Source organism: Gorilla gorilla, chromosome 17, assembly GCF_029281585.2.
Source record: "Gorilla gorilla gorilla isolate KB3781 chromosome 17, NHGRI_mGorGor1-v2.1_pri, whole genome shotgun sequence".
Classification (NCBI taxonomy): Eukaryota; Metazoa; Chordata; class Mammalia; order Primates; family Hominidae; genus Gorilla; species Gorilla gorilla.
In genome coordinates this window covers 47,135,360-47,152,210 of record NC_073241.2, presented here as the reverse complement: position 1 = coordinate 47,152,210, position 16,851 = coordinate 47,135,360, and the positions used below count along the sequence as shown (strand labels likewise).

Here is a 16,851-nt window from a genome sequence, read left to right as displayed (position 1 = left end):
CCTGCACACCCGGTTGAGTTACCGTGAGCCCTTCACGGGGTTGTTGTTACAGGGCTCCCACTTGCCAGAGCCAGCAACGCTCGCCTCTATGTAGTACCCGACCAGCTCTTTGGCATCTTTGGACTCCTCCCACGAAACTACCACTGAGGTGTCTGTGTTTCTGCTTGGGATGATTTTGCCAGGAGCCTTGGGGATATCTGAGAAAGAGGAAAATGGTGATCAAACTCAAGTGGTTTTAAAAATTCATCCTTATCATCTATGCACAAACACACACCTAGGTATTTTACACACTTCGTCATGTCGAAAGAACAGCTGCTTTATTTTACGATTTTTTTTTTTTTTTGAGACTGAGTCTCGCTCTGTCACCCAGGCTGGAGAGCAGTGAAGGGATCTCGGCTCACTGCAGCCCCCACCTCCTGGGTTCAGGCAATTTTCCCACCTCAGCCTCCTGAGTAGCTGGAATTACCAGGCATGCGCCACAACGCCTGGCTAATTTTTGTATTTTCACTAGAGATGGGGTTTCACCATGTTGGCCAGGCTGGTCTCAAACTCTTGGACTCAGGTGATCTGCCTGCCTCGGCCTCCCAAAGTGCTCAGATTACAGGCATGAGCCACCGCGCCTGGCCTACATTGTATTTTTTAAAGCAAAAAATTTTAAAACAGTTAGGGAGCACGGGTAAACTAAATGTCCATGAACTTCAGAAAAAACACATTATCAATATTGTTGAAACTCCCAAAGAAGTTTACTTTTCATAAACAAAAATAATGAATTTTTGTTTAATGTATAGGTTAAGTACAGCCATCGAGTAAATTTATAATATGAAAGAAGGATGTCACCATTTTTACTCCTGGCCAAATATACATATGCTAGATCCTTGCTTTGAAATTTTCTCTTGAAGTAAAAGAAGTTTACAGTTGCTTACCAAGTTTGTCCCCTACCACAGTCACCTCCGTTGCCTCTGAGGGCTCACCAACTCCTGCAGAATTAGAACAGCGGACACGGAAACAGTAGGATTTCCCCTCGACCAAGTCAAACAGAGCAAAGCGGGGAGACTTCACAGGGAGCTCCGTGTTCACTCGCTGCCAGTTTTCTGTTCCTGCCTCACACTGCAGCAAGAACAGGGAAACCCATTGAAAGCACAGCAAACACAAGCGAGAATCCAGGCCAGGCAACTCCAAGTTTCATTCATCTGCAATAAACCACTCCCCGTAATGCAAGCTGGACTGGAGGAGAGATGAGGAGGAAATAGGGGATGAGGCATCTGAAGTTCGTAGGATTCTCTAAATCAAACATGGCTTTTGATATGGTTTGGCTGTGTCCCTGCCCAAATCTCATCTAGAATTGTAGCTCCCGTAATTCCCATGTGCGTGAGAGGGACCTGGTGGGAGATAATTGAATCATGGGGGCGGTTTCCCCCATACTGTTCTCGTGGTAGTGAATAAGTCTCATGAGAGCTGATGGTTTTATAAGGAGAAACCTCTTTCACTTGGCTCTTATTCTGTCTCTTCCCTGCCACCGTGTAAGACATGACTTTCGCCTTCCACCGTGATTGTGAGGCCTCCCCAGCCACGTGGAACTGTGAGTCCATTAAACCTCTTTTTCTTAATAAATTACCCAGTCTCTGGTATGTCGATCAACAACATGAAAATGGACTAATACAGCGTTGTATTGTTTGAAAAATATGCTACTTTAATATTTCGCTTCCTTTGTTAACTAAATACAATAATCTGCTTACAAAAGTCTTATTTTGAGGATAGTTTGGGGTCAGGTAATTTTCTAATTTTAATTAAATTAAATTAAATTTTATTTTATTTTTGAGACAGGGTCTTACCCTGTCACCTGCGCTGGAGTACAGTGGCACAATCACGGCTCACTGCAGCCTTGACCTCTTTGGGTTCAACTGATCCTCCCACCTCAGCCTCCCAAGTAGTTGGAACTACAGGCACATGCCACCACACCTGGCTAATTTTTGTATTTTTTTGGGAGAGACAAGGTTTCCCCATGTTGCCTAGGCTGGTCTCGAACTCCTGGGCTCAAGCGATTCACCCATTTCAGCCTCCCACAGGCATGAGCCACTGCACCTGGCTTGCCCATTATCTATTTAAAAGAATTCTTGGTCCTTTTCTTATCACTCTGTTTCTTAGCCTGCTTTATTCTTCTTCAATCATGTATCACTGTTTGAAATTAAGCTATTTGTTGTCTCCTCCACTGAAGAGCAAATCACATAAGCTCAAGGAGCTTTGTTCACTGCTTTACGACAGAGCATAGAATTCCATCTGGCAAATAGTACATAATCAACTACAGTATTTTTTTTCTTTCTCTTTTTTTTTTTTTTTTTTTTTTTTTGAGACGGAGTCTCGGTGGGTCGCCCAGGCTGGAGTGCAGTGGCACGATCTCGGCTCACTGCAAGCTCCGCCTCCTGGGTTCACGCCATTCTCCTGCCTCAGCCTCCCGAGTAGCTGGGACTACAGGTGCCCCCCACCACACCTGGCTAATTTTTTGTATTTTTAGTAGAGGGGGGTTTCACCGTGTTAGCAAGGATGGTCTCAATCTCCTGACCTCGTGATCTGCCCACCTCAGCCTCCCAAAGTGCTGGGATTACAGGCGTGAGCCACTGTGCCTGGCCCAGTATTTTTTTCTAAATGACTGAAAGATGAAGATGTTTTTCTACTATATGACCCAGCAATCCCACTGCTGGGTATCTATCCAAAAGAAAGAAAATCAGTATGTCAAGGAGATATCTGTACTCCCATGTTTATTGCTGCACTCACAAAAGCCAAAATATGGAATCAACCCAAGTGCCCATCAGTGGATGAATGGATAAAGAAAATGTGGTAAATATGCACAATGTAATGTTATTCAGCCACAAAAAAGAATGAAGTCCTGTCATTTGCAGCAATATGAATATAATTGGAGGTCATTAAGTGAAATAAGTCAGGCACATAAAGACAAATATCTCATGTTCTCATTCATATGCGGGAGCTAAAAAATTGGATCTCATGGAGGTAGAGAGTGGAATGGTGGTTACCAGAGGCTGGGAAGGGTTGGGGGTGGTGGTGAAGAGAGGTTTGTTAGTGGGCACAAAAATACAATTAGAAGAAATAAGTTATAGTGTTTAATAGCACAGTAGGGTGACTATAGTTATCAGTAATTTATTGTATATTTCAAAATACCTAAAAGATAAGATGTGGAATTTTCTCCACAAAAATGACAAATGTTTGAGGTGATGGGTACCCCAATTACTCTGATTTGATCATTACACATTGCAAAGATGTATCAAAATATTCAGTGTACCCTGTAAATATGTGCAATGATTGTGTATCAATAAAAACCAGATAAAAAAAGATGTTCTCTTTTTTTGCCCAAGTCTTAGAATAATTAATGGGAAAATTAATTTTTAATGAGACTCTATTCTTAAAATTAAAATGATTTAGAGTGACTTGGAAATCCTCGAATGAAGGACGTGGTGTATATTTGAGTTCTGGTAGAAGATACAGTAACAAAACTGTCAGAAGTCTTTGGTAATCCTTATTCCCTCCTATTTTAATTTCCAACTTTGCCCATGGTTGGTAAGAGAAGAAATTTAGAAACTCTTGCCTGATTTCACTACAGAATTTTGTAACGTTTTCAAAAGACTTTTCTGAAGTCCAGATCTCGTGACAGGTTGACCAGCTGTCAGGATGGTACATTTTTGGGACTTTAAGTTTATCAGTCCATCACACAGGATGATCTTCCTTGACTTGACAGACAGGCAACATGGCATGGCATAGAGGAGACAAAGGGATGGGATCTGGTCCCTTTGTGTTAATAACAAGCCACGTGACCTTGGAAAGCCACACGCATGCTCTTGGCCTTGGTTTCGTCTTCTATGAAATGAGCAAATCTGACAAGGTAACCTCTAAAGTTCCTTGCAGTGTTTTTTATGATAACGTTATCTTTTGTGTGTCTGCTGTCTCCTGAGGGATGAAACTCTCTCAGACCTTTAATCTTTTCATTTATGGCTTTGATTTCTTTTAACATATTCCACCCTGGCAAATTCTTAAGCTGTTATCAGTTGTTTATACTCATAAAAAAATAGCTGCCTTTCACTGTGCCAAAAACTTTATAAGCCATTATTACTCTTTACTCCTCTCAACTATGCCATGGAGTAGGTATTGTGGAGGTAGTATTGTATGATTGTCAATGTTTTCCAGAGGAGAAGACAAGCCTGGGAAGATTGAAGGGTGGCCCAGTGTAATAGTTGGATTTATGCACCTGAACCAGACTGCTGGGATTCAAATCTCAGTTCTGTGTTTTACCAGCTCTGTGACCTCGGGCAAATTATATACCTTTCTATGCCTCAGTTTCCTCATCTACAAAATAGGCATGATCTGCCAGGCACAGTGGCTCACAACTATAATCCCAGCACTTTAGGAGGCTAACAGGGGAGGATCGCTTGAGCCCAGGAGTTCGAGATCAGCCTGGGCAACATAGGGAGACCCCATCTCTACAAAACACTTAAACATATACAGGCATGATGAAAACAAAGATATTTACCTCATAGGGCTACTCTAAGAATTAAGTGGGTTAACTCATGTAAGGTGCTTAGAACAGTGCAAATCTTGGCTATGTTCGTTCCTGCTGTTAACGAGTGATACAGTCCTTGTCTTTGACACGACCGGATTTTTGATAGGGGAGTGAGAGAAAGAGCTCAATGCGTAAGACACCTGAGGAAAAAGTTTGGGTCTAAAAAGAACACAGTAGGATGGGGAGGCTGGAAGTGCAAAGGACTGATTTATCTGAGTCCCTTGCTATAAACCCTTCCATTTCACGCATTCCAGGGATCAAGGACGTGCTGTGAAGAAGAACAAGCACAGCGGTGGCCCAAGAGGCAGCATGCTGGGTGCAGGGCATCCTGGAACAGACGCGGCAGGGACAGGAGCACACAAACCTTTTCCCTTTAGAAAGGTTAGCATATCAGAACAGCTACATCAGAAATAATTTTAGCCTCAGCTCAGAACAGTTTGACATTTGGATGGTTCTGCAAATGTACCCCAGGTCCCTGGACGTGCTCTGTGTCCTCAATACCCAACATCCTGGGTGTTCTATGCCCTGTGCAGGCCTCCCTACATAGTACTGCGTTCATAAACGTCCCCTTCTGTTCCATGCCAATAGGTGTGCTGGGGGAAGAATATTTAAATTTTTAATCACAAACTCACAGGTATTTAGGTCGAGGGAAGTTATAGACTTCCACAGAGAAATTAGAGTTTATATGACCAGAGGAAAAGTTCAACAGAAGCCAAAGTTGACTCATCTGCAGAAAACGCCTCCAAATAGTTGTCAAGTGCCCTTATTATAGGAAAGATGGTAATTACTGTCACAGAGGTTATTCAGAACCTTCTTCCTGTGGAGTGTTTCAAAGAGATTCAGTGGGGGTGTGTATTAAACACACTAGGAAATGAACATTGATCCACCACTCTATTTTTGCCATCTATTTTCTTTTAAAAAGCTTAGAATGCAGCCGGGTGTGGTGGGTCATGCCTGTAATCCCAGCACTTTGGGAGGCTGAGGCAGGAGGATTACTTGAGGTCAGGAGTTCGAGATCACCCTGGCTAACATGGTGAAACCCCGTCTGTACTAAAAATACAAAATTTAGCCGGGCGTGGTGGCTCACGCCTGTAATCCCAGCTACTAGGGAGGCTAAGGCAGGAGAATTGCTTAAACCAGGGAGGCGGAGGTTGCAGTGAGCTGAGATTGTGCCATTGCACTCCAGCCTGGGCAACAGAGTGAGACTGTCTCAGAAAAAAAAAAAGGCTTAGAATGCTACTCAAGTTATATTATATTTGAAGCTGATATCTGGAAAGTATATAAAAATTAAATATTGTTTTTGTAAAACAAGACTCTCTTAGAAGATATCTATATTGCATGTAGAGGAGATAAGGCATTCATTGTTACTGATTTGCTAGGAATAAAAAGGAAGTAAAGAATGCAGCTCAAAGATATTTGTATATTGTCTTTATGTTGTTACCTAATTTGCAGAAGTTTGCATACACCTACATACCTATGAAATGTATTCTCTTGCAATAATTATCAGGGAAGGTGACCTAATAGGTGTTACAAAATTGAATGATCAAAACAGTATTAAGGATAAAAGAGAAAGACCTTTAGGAAAATTAATTGAGCACCATATTTTTATAAAAAAAATTTCTACGATTTTGCTTTGAAACTAAAATGTAAAGTAAATGATACCTTTTCATGCTTTCACACAATTTTATAAAAATAAAATTTAAAAGTACAAACACTTGTTTCATTTATTGTTCTAAAAAATGGTGCATCACTACCAATAAATGTTCTTACATATGGGATAAAATAAACTTATTTTCTTTCATTTTCTCAATTATATCCTAATCAGAACCTTTTTAACAAATGGATTTTGAACCTCATTTTAAGCAAATTCTCTTTAAATGTCGTTTTCCAGCAGCAACGATCCTGTTAGCCAAGGACTTCTTACCCCCGCTAAGACCTGTGCCTTGCGTGGCCGGCTCTCCTATTTCTACACTTGTGGCTGAGTCAGTTCTGCCGAAATAATGTCCTGTACAGGTCTTGGCTCTTCTCCATTTGTTGGGCATAAATCCTTATCAGAACTACCCTCAAATACGGATATGTGTTTGATTCACATACCGTTCTCCTTCATTCCACCCATTCTGGGCCTTCATTGCATGCTGTCCTCTCTAATGTTCTAATTCCTGACATAATTGTAAGATATCTGGGAAAGAACTTGCCAATATTTATTGTTTTGTGATCCCTGACCTCATTCCGCTACCTGTACTCAGAGTGGGGCTAGCCAAGTGCAGTGGCGTGAGGTTGCTGTCTTCCACACTCCCGACCATTTGAGAGTATTGCCCCTTCTCTGTTACCCCCTCCCTTCTAGCCTCACGATGTTCATGTCCTACTACAGAAGGAGGAGTGGTAGAGAGATGAAAAGCCATTACCAAAGCAAGGGAGACAGGAAGGGCTCTAGAAAACATTGTCATACAGGCAATCTACCATTTCAGGAACATTTCTCTTCTTGTAGGTGCTACGATATCGGGTCTGGATCTCTTAGGAGTCTATGGGTGAGTCTTGGGGATCCATAAACCCCTTGATTTTCAGGCACAGTTCTGTGTGATATACTTTGTTCTATGGAGACAGTTCAAAGTTTATAACGATCTAGTGAGATCAGGACATGCTCCCTCCTCCTCCCTCACTCCACTGTCCCTGGGAATTTAGCCTCCACTTTTCTAAAGAAATCCTTAGGAGGTAGTATGAGGTCATGTTGATTCTAGAGTCTTACCTTTTCCACAAAGTACATAATGCCTTCATGACCACGCTGGCCAGGGGGCTTCCAGCTGAGCACCACGTAGCTCCGGGTGGCCTCAGTGACAGAGAGGTCTGTCGGGGGGCCAGGCACAATACCCTCTGAAAAACAACAAGGAAAAATGAGAAGCACACATTCTGGGTAGTCCAGGATACTCAGAGAGCCACAGATGCTGCTCTTCTCCTGGAGGAAGAGTTAACTATGTCTCCACAGTTTAAAGAAGTACCTTCTCTCTAAAATTCCCCCAAAACATCATTCATTCATTCATTCATTCTTCAAATACCATTGAGCAGTTGCTGTTGTTTTGGTTTTTTTTGGAGGGGGAAGGGTTTCACTCTATCACCCACGCTGGCATGCAGTGGTGCAATTATGGCTCACTGCAGCCCTGACCTTCTGGGCCCAAGTGATCCTCCCACCTCAGCCTTCCAAACAGCTGGGACCACAGGTGCACACCACCACACCTACATAATTCAAAAAAAAAATTTTTTTTTTTTGTAGAGTTGAGGTCTCCCTATGTTGCCCAGGCTGGTCTTGAACTCCTGAGCTGAAGTGATCCTCCTGCCTTGGCCTCCCAAATTGCTGGGATTACAGGCGTGAGCCACTGCAGCCAGCCCCATTGCTCATTTAGAATATAGAGCTAAGGAATCTAGGATACTCTTCTTATCTTTAAATAGTTCTGAGGCCAGGTCAGGAGTGTTAGGGTGAAAGCAAGGACAAACTTCCAGAAGCACCCAGATCCCAGAAGTCCCAGAGCATCTAGAGTTTAGAGCCACATGAACCCTCCACAAACAGGATTTACCTTGGCTCAGATATGAAAATAAGCAGGGCACAGAATCCTATAAGCAGATAGGCAGGAGCCAAGGTCCCAATGGAGTTGAGTTTATAGTTTTAGTAAAGTTTAGGACAGTTTTAGTTTACAGTTACAGTAAAGTTGGTCTTATCAGGCAGGGAGGGAGGAGACTGGAAATACATAGACTCCAGAGGTCAAGAAAAATAATGGGGTACAGAAAAAATATTTAAAGAAATAATGATGAAAAATTTCCAAATCTGATGAAAACTACGAACTCACAGATTAGAGAAACTTGCAAACCCTATAAGCACAAGATATATGAAGAAAGCTACACAATGCATATCATAATCAAATGTTGAAAAAACAGTGATAAAGAGAATATATTAAAAGCAGATAGAGAAGACACATTATATATTGAGGAACAAAAATAAGAATAAAAGCAATCATTCTTGTAGTGTAGATCTGCACTATGCTGGACAAAGCTCTTAAAGTACTGAGAGAAAAAACTGTCAACCTAGAATTCTATACTCATTGAAGATATATTTCAAGAATGAAGGTAAAATAGAGGTTTTTTTTTACATAGCAAAAGATAAAATACCTGCACTACAAGAAATGTTCAAGGAAGTGCTTCAGGTGAAAAGAAAATCATATCAGATGGAAATCTGGATTTATACAAATAAATGAAAAGCAATGGAAATGATAAAAATGTGAGTGAATAAAGCCTTTTTTCTTACATTTTGTATCTCTGAAAGATAATTGACTACAGTCAAAATAATAGTATCGTATTGTGTAGTTTACAATAAATATGCAAATAAAATGTATGACAATAACAGCACCAAGGCTAAGAGTGGGAAATGGAATAATACTGTTGCAGGACAGGCACGATGGCTCATGCCTGTAATCCAGACACTTTGAGAGGCCAAGGCAGGTGAATTGCTTGAGCTCAGGAGTTTGAGATGAGCCTGGGCAACATGGTGAAAACCCATCTCTACAAAAAATACAAAAATTAGCCAGGTATGGTGGTGTGTACCTATAGCCCCAGCTACTTGGGAGGCTGAGGTGAGAGAATTGCTTGAGCCCAAGAGGTCGAGGCTGCAGTGAGCCATGATCATGCCACTGCACTCCAGCTTGGGCAACACAGTGAGACCCTGTCTCAAAAAAAAAAAAAAAAAAGGGGGCCAGGCACGGTGGCTCACACCTGTAATCCCAGCACTTTGGGAGGCCGAGGCGGGTGGATCACAAGGTCAGGAGATCAAGACCATCCTGACTAACACAGTGAAACCCCATCTCTACTAAAAATACAAAAAATTAGCCGGGCATTGTGGCGGGCATCTGTAGTCCCAGCTACTCAGGAGCCTGAGGCAGGAGAATGGCATGAACCTGGGAGGCGGAGCTTGCAGTGAGCCGAGATTGCAGCACTACACTCCAGACTAGGCGACAGAGCAAGACTCCATCTCAAAAAACAAACAAAAAAAGGCACTGTTGTAAATTCTTACACCACATGTGAAGTAATATAATATTACTGGAAGGTAGACTGTGAAAAGATGTATATTATAAATTGAAACTACTAAAAAGCAAAACAAAAAATCATAGCCAACAAGAGAATACAGATAAAATGGAATAATAAAAAATACCCAATCCAAAAAAAGTAGAAAAAGAGAAAAAATGAAACAAATAAATGGAATAGATGGAAACCAAATAGCAAGATGTTTGATTTAAATCCAACCATATCAACGATCACATGAAATGTAAATGGTTAAAACACCCCAATTAAAAGGCAAAGATTACCAATTTAGATTTTTAAAAAGCAAGACCCAACTATATGCTGCCTATGAGAAACACATTGTATTAATATAAAGGCACACATAGGCTAAGTGTAAAAGGATGGAAATAATATACCATGCTAACACTAATCAAAAGAAAGCTGGAATAGCTATATTAAAAGTAGATTTCCAAGCAAAAAACATTACCATGGGTAAAAGAAGTCATGTTATAACAATAAAGTGGTCAATTCATAAGAGGATATAATAATAAAAATGTTAATGCATCTAATAACATCCCAAAATACACGAAGGAACTGGTAGAACTGCAAGAAGAAATAGATAAATGCACCATTTGGTTGGCTATTTCATCACTACTCTCTCAATAATTGATAGAACAAGTAGATATTAGTAATAGTAAATAATTATGGATCTAAAAGACTTGAGCAATGCTATCAACTAACTTGACCTAATTAATATTTATAAAACTCAACAATAGCAGAATACTATGCTTTTTGGCTGGGTGTGTGACTAACGCCTATAATCCCAGCACTTTGGGAGGCTGAGGCAGGCAGGTAACCTGAGGTCAGGAGTTCGAGACCAGCCTGGCCAACATGGTGAAACCCCGTCTCTACTAAAAATACAAAAATTAGCCTGGCATGGTGGTATGTGCCTATAATCCCAGCTACTCATGGGGGGCTGAAGCAGGAGAATCACTTGAACCTGGGAGACGGAGGTTGCAGTGAGACAACATGGAGCTGCTGCACTCCAGCCTGGGAAACACAGTGAGACTCCATCTCAAAAAAAAAAAAAAAAATACAATGCTTTTCAAGCGCACACTAAATATTCACCAAGATAGATCTTTTTCTGGACCATAAAACAAGTTCGAGAAAATCTACAAGGATTCAAATAACACAAAATATGTTCTATTTAATTTTCATAATAGAACTAAATTAAAAACAAATAAGAGAAATGTACTTGGGAAATCTGTAAATATTTAGTAACTAAATAACATACTCCAAATAATCCATGTATCAAAGAAGGTATCAAAAAATTGGAAAGTATTTTGCACAAAATAAAAATGAAAACACAACAGATCAAAATGTGTGAAATACAGCTAAAGGAGTACTTAGAAAAAAATATTTAGCACTAAATGCATGCGTTATAAAAGAATACTTCAAATTAAGGACCTCAGCTTCTACCTTAAGAAACAAGAAAAAAACCCAGCAAATTAAACTCAAATAAGCAGAAAAAAGGAAATAATAAAGATAAGAACAGAAATAAATAAAACTGGAAACAGAAGAAAAATATAGAAAATCAATGAAACCAAAAGCTGTTTCTTTGGGAACATCAATAAAGTTGATAAACTTCTAGTCAGGTCAGGACAAAGGAGGTAAAACACGAATATTAGGAATGAGAGAGGTGACACCACTACAAATTCCGCAGGTATTAAAAGGATAATAAGAAAATATGAACAACTTTATGAATGAAAAAGTTTCTTGAAAGATGAAAACTATTAAATTTTACTCAAGAAAAAGTAAATAACCTGAATAGTCCTAAATTTATTTTAAAAATTGAATTTGCAATATAAAAGCTTCCCACAACAAAACCAAACAAACCAAAAAACAAACCTCCAGGCCTAGATGGCTCTGCTGGTAAATTATACTGAGTGTTTAATAAAAAAAAATAATAAAAGTTAACACAAGCTCTTTCACAAAATTAAAATAATGGAAATACTTTCCACTCAGTACCCCAATACGAAAACCAAACCAAGACTTTACTAGGAAAAACCACAGACCAATATCTTTTATGAATATAGACACAAAAATTCCTTTAAAAATTTTTAGCAAATAAACTCCAGCAATGTATAAAAAGGATAACACAGCATAATATAGTGACATTCAACCCAGGACTGTGAGGTTTAGTTTGCGTTATTTATTTTATTTCGGTTTAATAATCTAAAATTAATCAATGTAATTCAACATGTTAATGGAAAAATAAAAATCATACAATCGTCTCAATAGATACAGGAAAAGCATTTGACAAAATCCAACACTTTTTCCTAATATAAACTCTCAGAAAACCAGGAGTAGAAGAAATTTTCCTCAACTTGATAAAGGATAGCTATACAAAGCCTACACTTAATGTTAGACTTAATGCTGAAAGACTGAATGCTTTCCCCCTGACATCAGGAAAAGGCAAAGATGACCAGTCTACCACTTCTATTCAACATTGTACTAAAGGTTCTAGATGGAGCAATAAGGAAAGAAAAAGAAATAAAAGGTATCCAGATTGAAAAGGAAGAAGTTAATTTATCTTTACTTATAGATGGCATAATCCTGTAATAGAAAATCCATAATAAATTTCATAAAAAACCCTAATGTTTGTGAGAATAAATAAATTAGTTCAGCAAGGATGAAGGACACAAAATCAATATACAAAAATCAATTGTGTTTCTTTATACTAGCATAAAAACAAATTAAAATAAAAAGCAATACCATTTACAGCATCATCAGAAATATATAAATATATTATATATAATATAATTATATATTATATATAATATAATATATAAAATATATTATATATAATATAATATATAAAATATATTATATAAAATATATTATATATAATATATAATATATATATAAAATATACAAATATATATATTATATAATAATATATTATATATAATATATAATATATAATATGTTATATATTAATATATAATAAATTATATGTTAATATATTATATATTATATATAATTATATATTATATATAATTATATATAATTATATATAATATATAATATATAATATTATATATATTATATAAAAATATATATATTATATATAAATATATATATAAAAAGTCAGATACTCTAACTTTTTGTCAGAGTTTGTGCAAAAACAGAAAGGCAGTAAAGAAGGTAACTTATTTTCAATTCAAACAAATCTTATTTTGATTGGAACTGATAAAAGAGGAGCAAACGAATGTATGAGATTAAATCTATAAAAAACTGCAGGACCTGCACACTAAAACTACTACTAAGGTGAGAGAAATGAAAGCAAAGCTAAATGAATGGAGATACAGGCTATGTTCATAAATCAAAGGACTCAATGCTGTTCGGCTGAAATCCCAGCATGTTTTTTGTAGAAGTTGATAAGCTGATTTTAAAATTTTTATGGAAATGTAAAGACAGAATAGCTGAAACAACTTTGGGGGGAAAAAACCAACACAAGATTAGAGGACTTATACTGATTTGAAGATGCTAAAATTTATATATGAAAAAATGAAGCTCAGAAAAGCTATAGTAATAAAGACAGTATGGTATTGATGGAGGTGAAAAAAAATTGACCAATAGAGATTCCAGAAATTGATCCACACATATGTAATAAATTGAATTTGACAATGCTGCCAAGACAAATTTGTTGGGTAAAGAATAATCTTTTCAATAGATATTGCTGAAATAATTTAATAGCCATATGCGAGTATGAATGATAGTAATAATTGAGGCTGTTACTTCTTGTAATGTAGAAAAAATTAATTTTAAATGCATCACAGAGTGAAAAGTAAAAACTAATGCTATAACATTTCCAGGGGGAAAAAAAACAGGAAAAATACCTGGATTTGACAAAGATGCCCAATGTCACAAAAACTGGCAAATAAACACATGAAAAGATGCTTGACATTATGAGTAAAATGCAAATCAAAGCCACAAAGAAATACCATTATGAACCCACTAGAATGGCTAAAATTAAAAAGACTGGCCACACTAAGTGCTAGTGACAATGCGGGAGCAACTGGAACTCTCACGTAGTGCTGGAGGGGAAGGGAACATGGTACAATCATTTCAGAAAACAGCTGGCAGTTCCTTTAAAAATTAAGCATACACCTACCACAGAACACATCCATTCAACTCCTAGGTATTTATGCAAGATATAAATGAAAGCATATGTCCACAGAAACAGTTAAGAATGTTCATAGAAGCTTTCAACAGTGAATGGATAAATACTTTGGAATGAATTGATACACACACAAACGTAGATAAGTCTCAAAACAATTATGCTGAGTGAAGAAAAACAGACAAAAATGAACATGATTCAATTGATCTACAATTGTGGACAATGTAAACTACAGTGGCAGAAAGCAGATCAGTGATGGCTGGAGATGGGGAGACATGAAAAGGAGGAATTACGAATGGGCAGGGGGAAATTTTAGGGGTGACAAATATGTTCATTATTTTGAAAATGGTGATGGTTTCATGGGTATACACATGTGTAAAATTTATCAAATTGTACATGTTACATATTTGCTGTATACTGTATGACAATTACACCTCAAGAAAGCTTTAAAAATAAAGTGGGATTCTCTGACATAAGTTACTTACAATCTCCAGATATTTTAGAATGTTCTTACCAAAATATCTTAAGCAATACACACTGCACCCTCCACAACAAAAGGCAAACTGCTTAGCAAAACATCAGCAATAGTATCTGGGGCAACCAGACTTCTTACCTGAAGGTTCTTCTTCAGTAACAATGATCTGTCCAGTCCAGGGTGCTGAGGGGCGACCTGAATAAAGACAAATATAAGAATCACAAACGTTTACAAGTGTGCAATTTATCAGCTGCACTGATGAATTGGGAAAGTGGCCAGATTAGTCACAACTGGGTTTGTTACTAATAGACTTATGTGTTTTCCCATGAACGGTATCAATCATGTAGAGGGCACTGTGGGAAGCACAGCCCCGGTCCTCAAGGGACTCATAATCTGCTGGAGCCTAGAATCTGCCTGGACTGGCTGAGTAGATGTTTCTGGAACTGTACTTGCACAAGCTAGGTAAGTAACCTGTGTTCATTTAACTGTTCAATATGAATCTCCTGGAACAGGTAGGCTTGCTCATCCCCTCTGAAGGATAGCATGCGTTTGGGAGAAACATTTCCAGAACAATTGTAAGCCCAGTAGTTATTTATTGTCATAATAAGATGAAAGAGGAGAGGGGGTGCTGATCCTGCGGTAAAGCTCAGCAAAGCAAATTTTTCCCATTACATTTTGAAAAATATTATCTCCAAAGGAAATCAGTTGAGATCCTGAGCAAGGAAAATGAATGATACGGGTACAAAGTTAAAGAGGAAATTCACTTGTATGATCCCATAAACATCAGAAAGACAGAGTGGTTCTACTCTTGCATTAACCAGGGGACTTTTTGTCAGGGTTTGTGAAAAACAGAAAGGCAGTAAAGAAGGTAACTTATTTTTAGTTCAAACAAATCTTATTTTGATTGGAATTGATAAAAGAGGAGCAAACGAAAGTATGAGATGGAATTTGCAAGTTTAGAAAGGAGGGCAGGAAGTTGGAGGGTTGGTGAAAAGTGACTGAAGAGCAATCAAGGAGCCTGATGAGACACGGTTGCCGGGGAAATGGTAACATTATTATTATTATTATTATTTTCAGATGGAGTCTCGCTCTGTCACCTAGGCTGGAGTGCAGTGGCGCGATCTCGGCTCACTGCAACCTCTGCCTCCCAGGTTCAAATGATTCTCCTGCCTCAGCCTCCCGAGTAGCTGGGATTACAGGCGCCCGCCACCACGCCTGGCTAATTTTTTGTAATTTTTAGTAGAGACGGGGTTTCGCCATGTTGGCCCGGCTAGTCACAAACTCCTGACCTCAGGTGATCCACCCGCCTCGACCTCCCAGAGTGCTGGGATTACAGGTGTGAGCCACCATGCCCAGCCAGTGACATTATTATATTTAGACTTTTACGATGCCACTACATGTACTGAAGGTAAAGAATAACATTGTGAATGTAGCACAGACCAGCAGTCCTCTACAAAGGTGATTTTGCCCTTTAGGTGACATTTGGTAGTGTCTCCATGACACTGCTGGCATCTAGTGGGTAGAGACAAGGGATGTTGCTCAGCCTCCTGCAATGAACAGGACACCCCTAGCCACCTCCCACAACAACAAAGAATTACTGGCCTAAAATGCCAGTAGGGTCAAGGTTGAGAAGCCTGGCATAAGCCTGAAATGTTACTATCCAACTCTTCTTATAATGTCATTTTACGTTCCCTATCGTTGGAGATGCCATATGGGTTTCCATGAAACAAATACAAGGCATGATTACAGGGCATGATTCATGTACCATGGTTTTGACATTAAGACTTGAAGACTACATATATTAAAAGATTATTATTATTGTTATTATTGAGACAGGGTCTTGCTCTGTTGCCCAGGCTAGAGTGCAATGGTGTAATCACAGCTCACTGCAGCCTTGACCTCCTGGGCTCTAGCGATCCTCCCACCTCAGCCTCCTGAGTAGCTGGGACTTACAGCTGTGTGCTACCATGCCTGGCTTTTTTTTTTTTTTTCATTTTTTTCATTTTTTTTTTTTAAAGATGGGGTCTCTCTATGTTGCCCAGGTTGGTCTCAGAACTCCTAGGCTCAAGCAATCCTCCCACCTTAGCCTCCCCAAGTGCTGGGATTACAAGTGTGAGCCACCGCGCCAGGCCTGAAAAAATGATTTTTGACAGTCTAATATGAGAACTCAGACATAGATTAGATATAACGTTGTCTATCTGTTTTTCCTTTGATATAGAGAGACGCACTGTGCTGAGATATTAATGCTCTAAGGGTGGACTCCAAGGTAAAGAAATAGACCTTGACCCAGAAAGAAAATTATTTTTATTATTTTTGGAATGTATAATAACAGGAATAAAAATGCTCTCCAGCCTCTTTGCTTTCATACTTCATTCCACACACAATGCCTGGAACTCAGTTTAACAACATAAATGTTTCTGAATAAAATAAAATAAAATAAAACCCTTAAGAGAATGGCTAAGGCAATGTTTGCGAAGGATTCTCCCCCTCGGATTTTCTGATGAAAAAAGGATTTCTTGTTCTTGTCTCCCTCTAGTGGAAGGGAGAGAAACAACCTTGCAATGAAGCTGATTCTTGCAGTCA

General features: G+C 38.7%; 1 protein-coding gene across 4 annotated transcripts in view; it reads right to left on the bottom strand.

The window, feature by feature from the left end:
• The window catches only part of MYOM1 (myomesin 1), a 186,349-nt gene that overhangs the window by 71,581 nt on the left and 97,917 nt on the right, over positions 1–16,851 (bottom strand). For all 4 annotated transcript variants that reach the window (XM_055368518.2, XM_063699434.1, XM_031003674.3 and 1 more), the window contains 4 exons: positions 14,407–14,463; positions 7,314–7,438; positions 924–1,107; positions 23–197 (listed from right to left, as the gene is read on the bottom strand). In XM_055368518.2, coding sequence (XP_055224493.1) covers positions 23–197; positions 924–1,107; positions 7,314–7,438; positions 14,407–14,463 — 541 coding nt within the window. The remainder of the gene's footprint in view (positions 1–22; positions 198–923; positions 1,108–7,313; positions 7,439–14,406; positions 14,464–16,851) is intronic.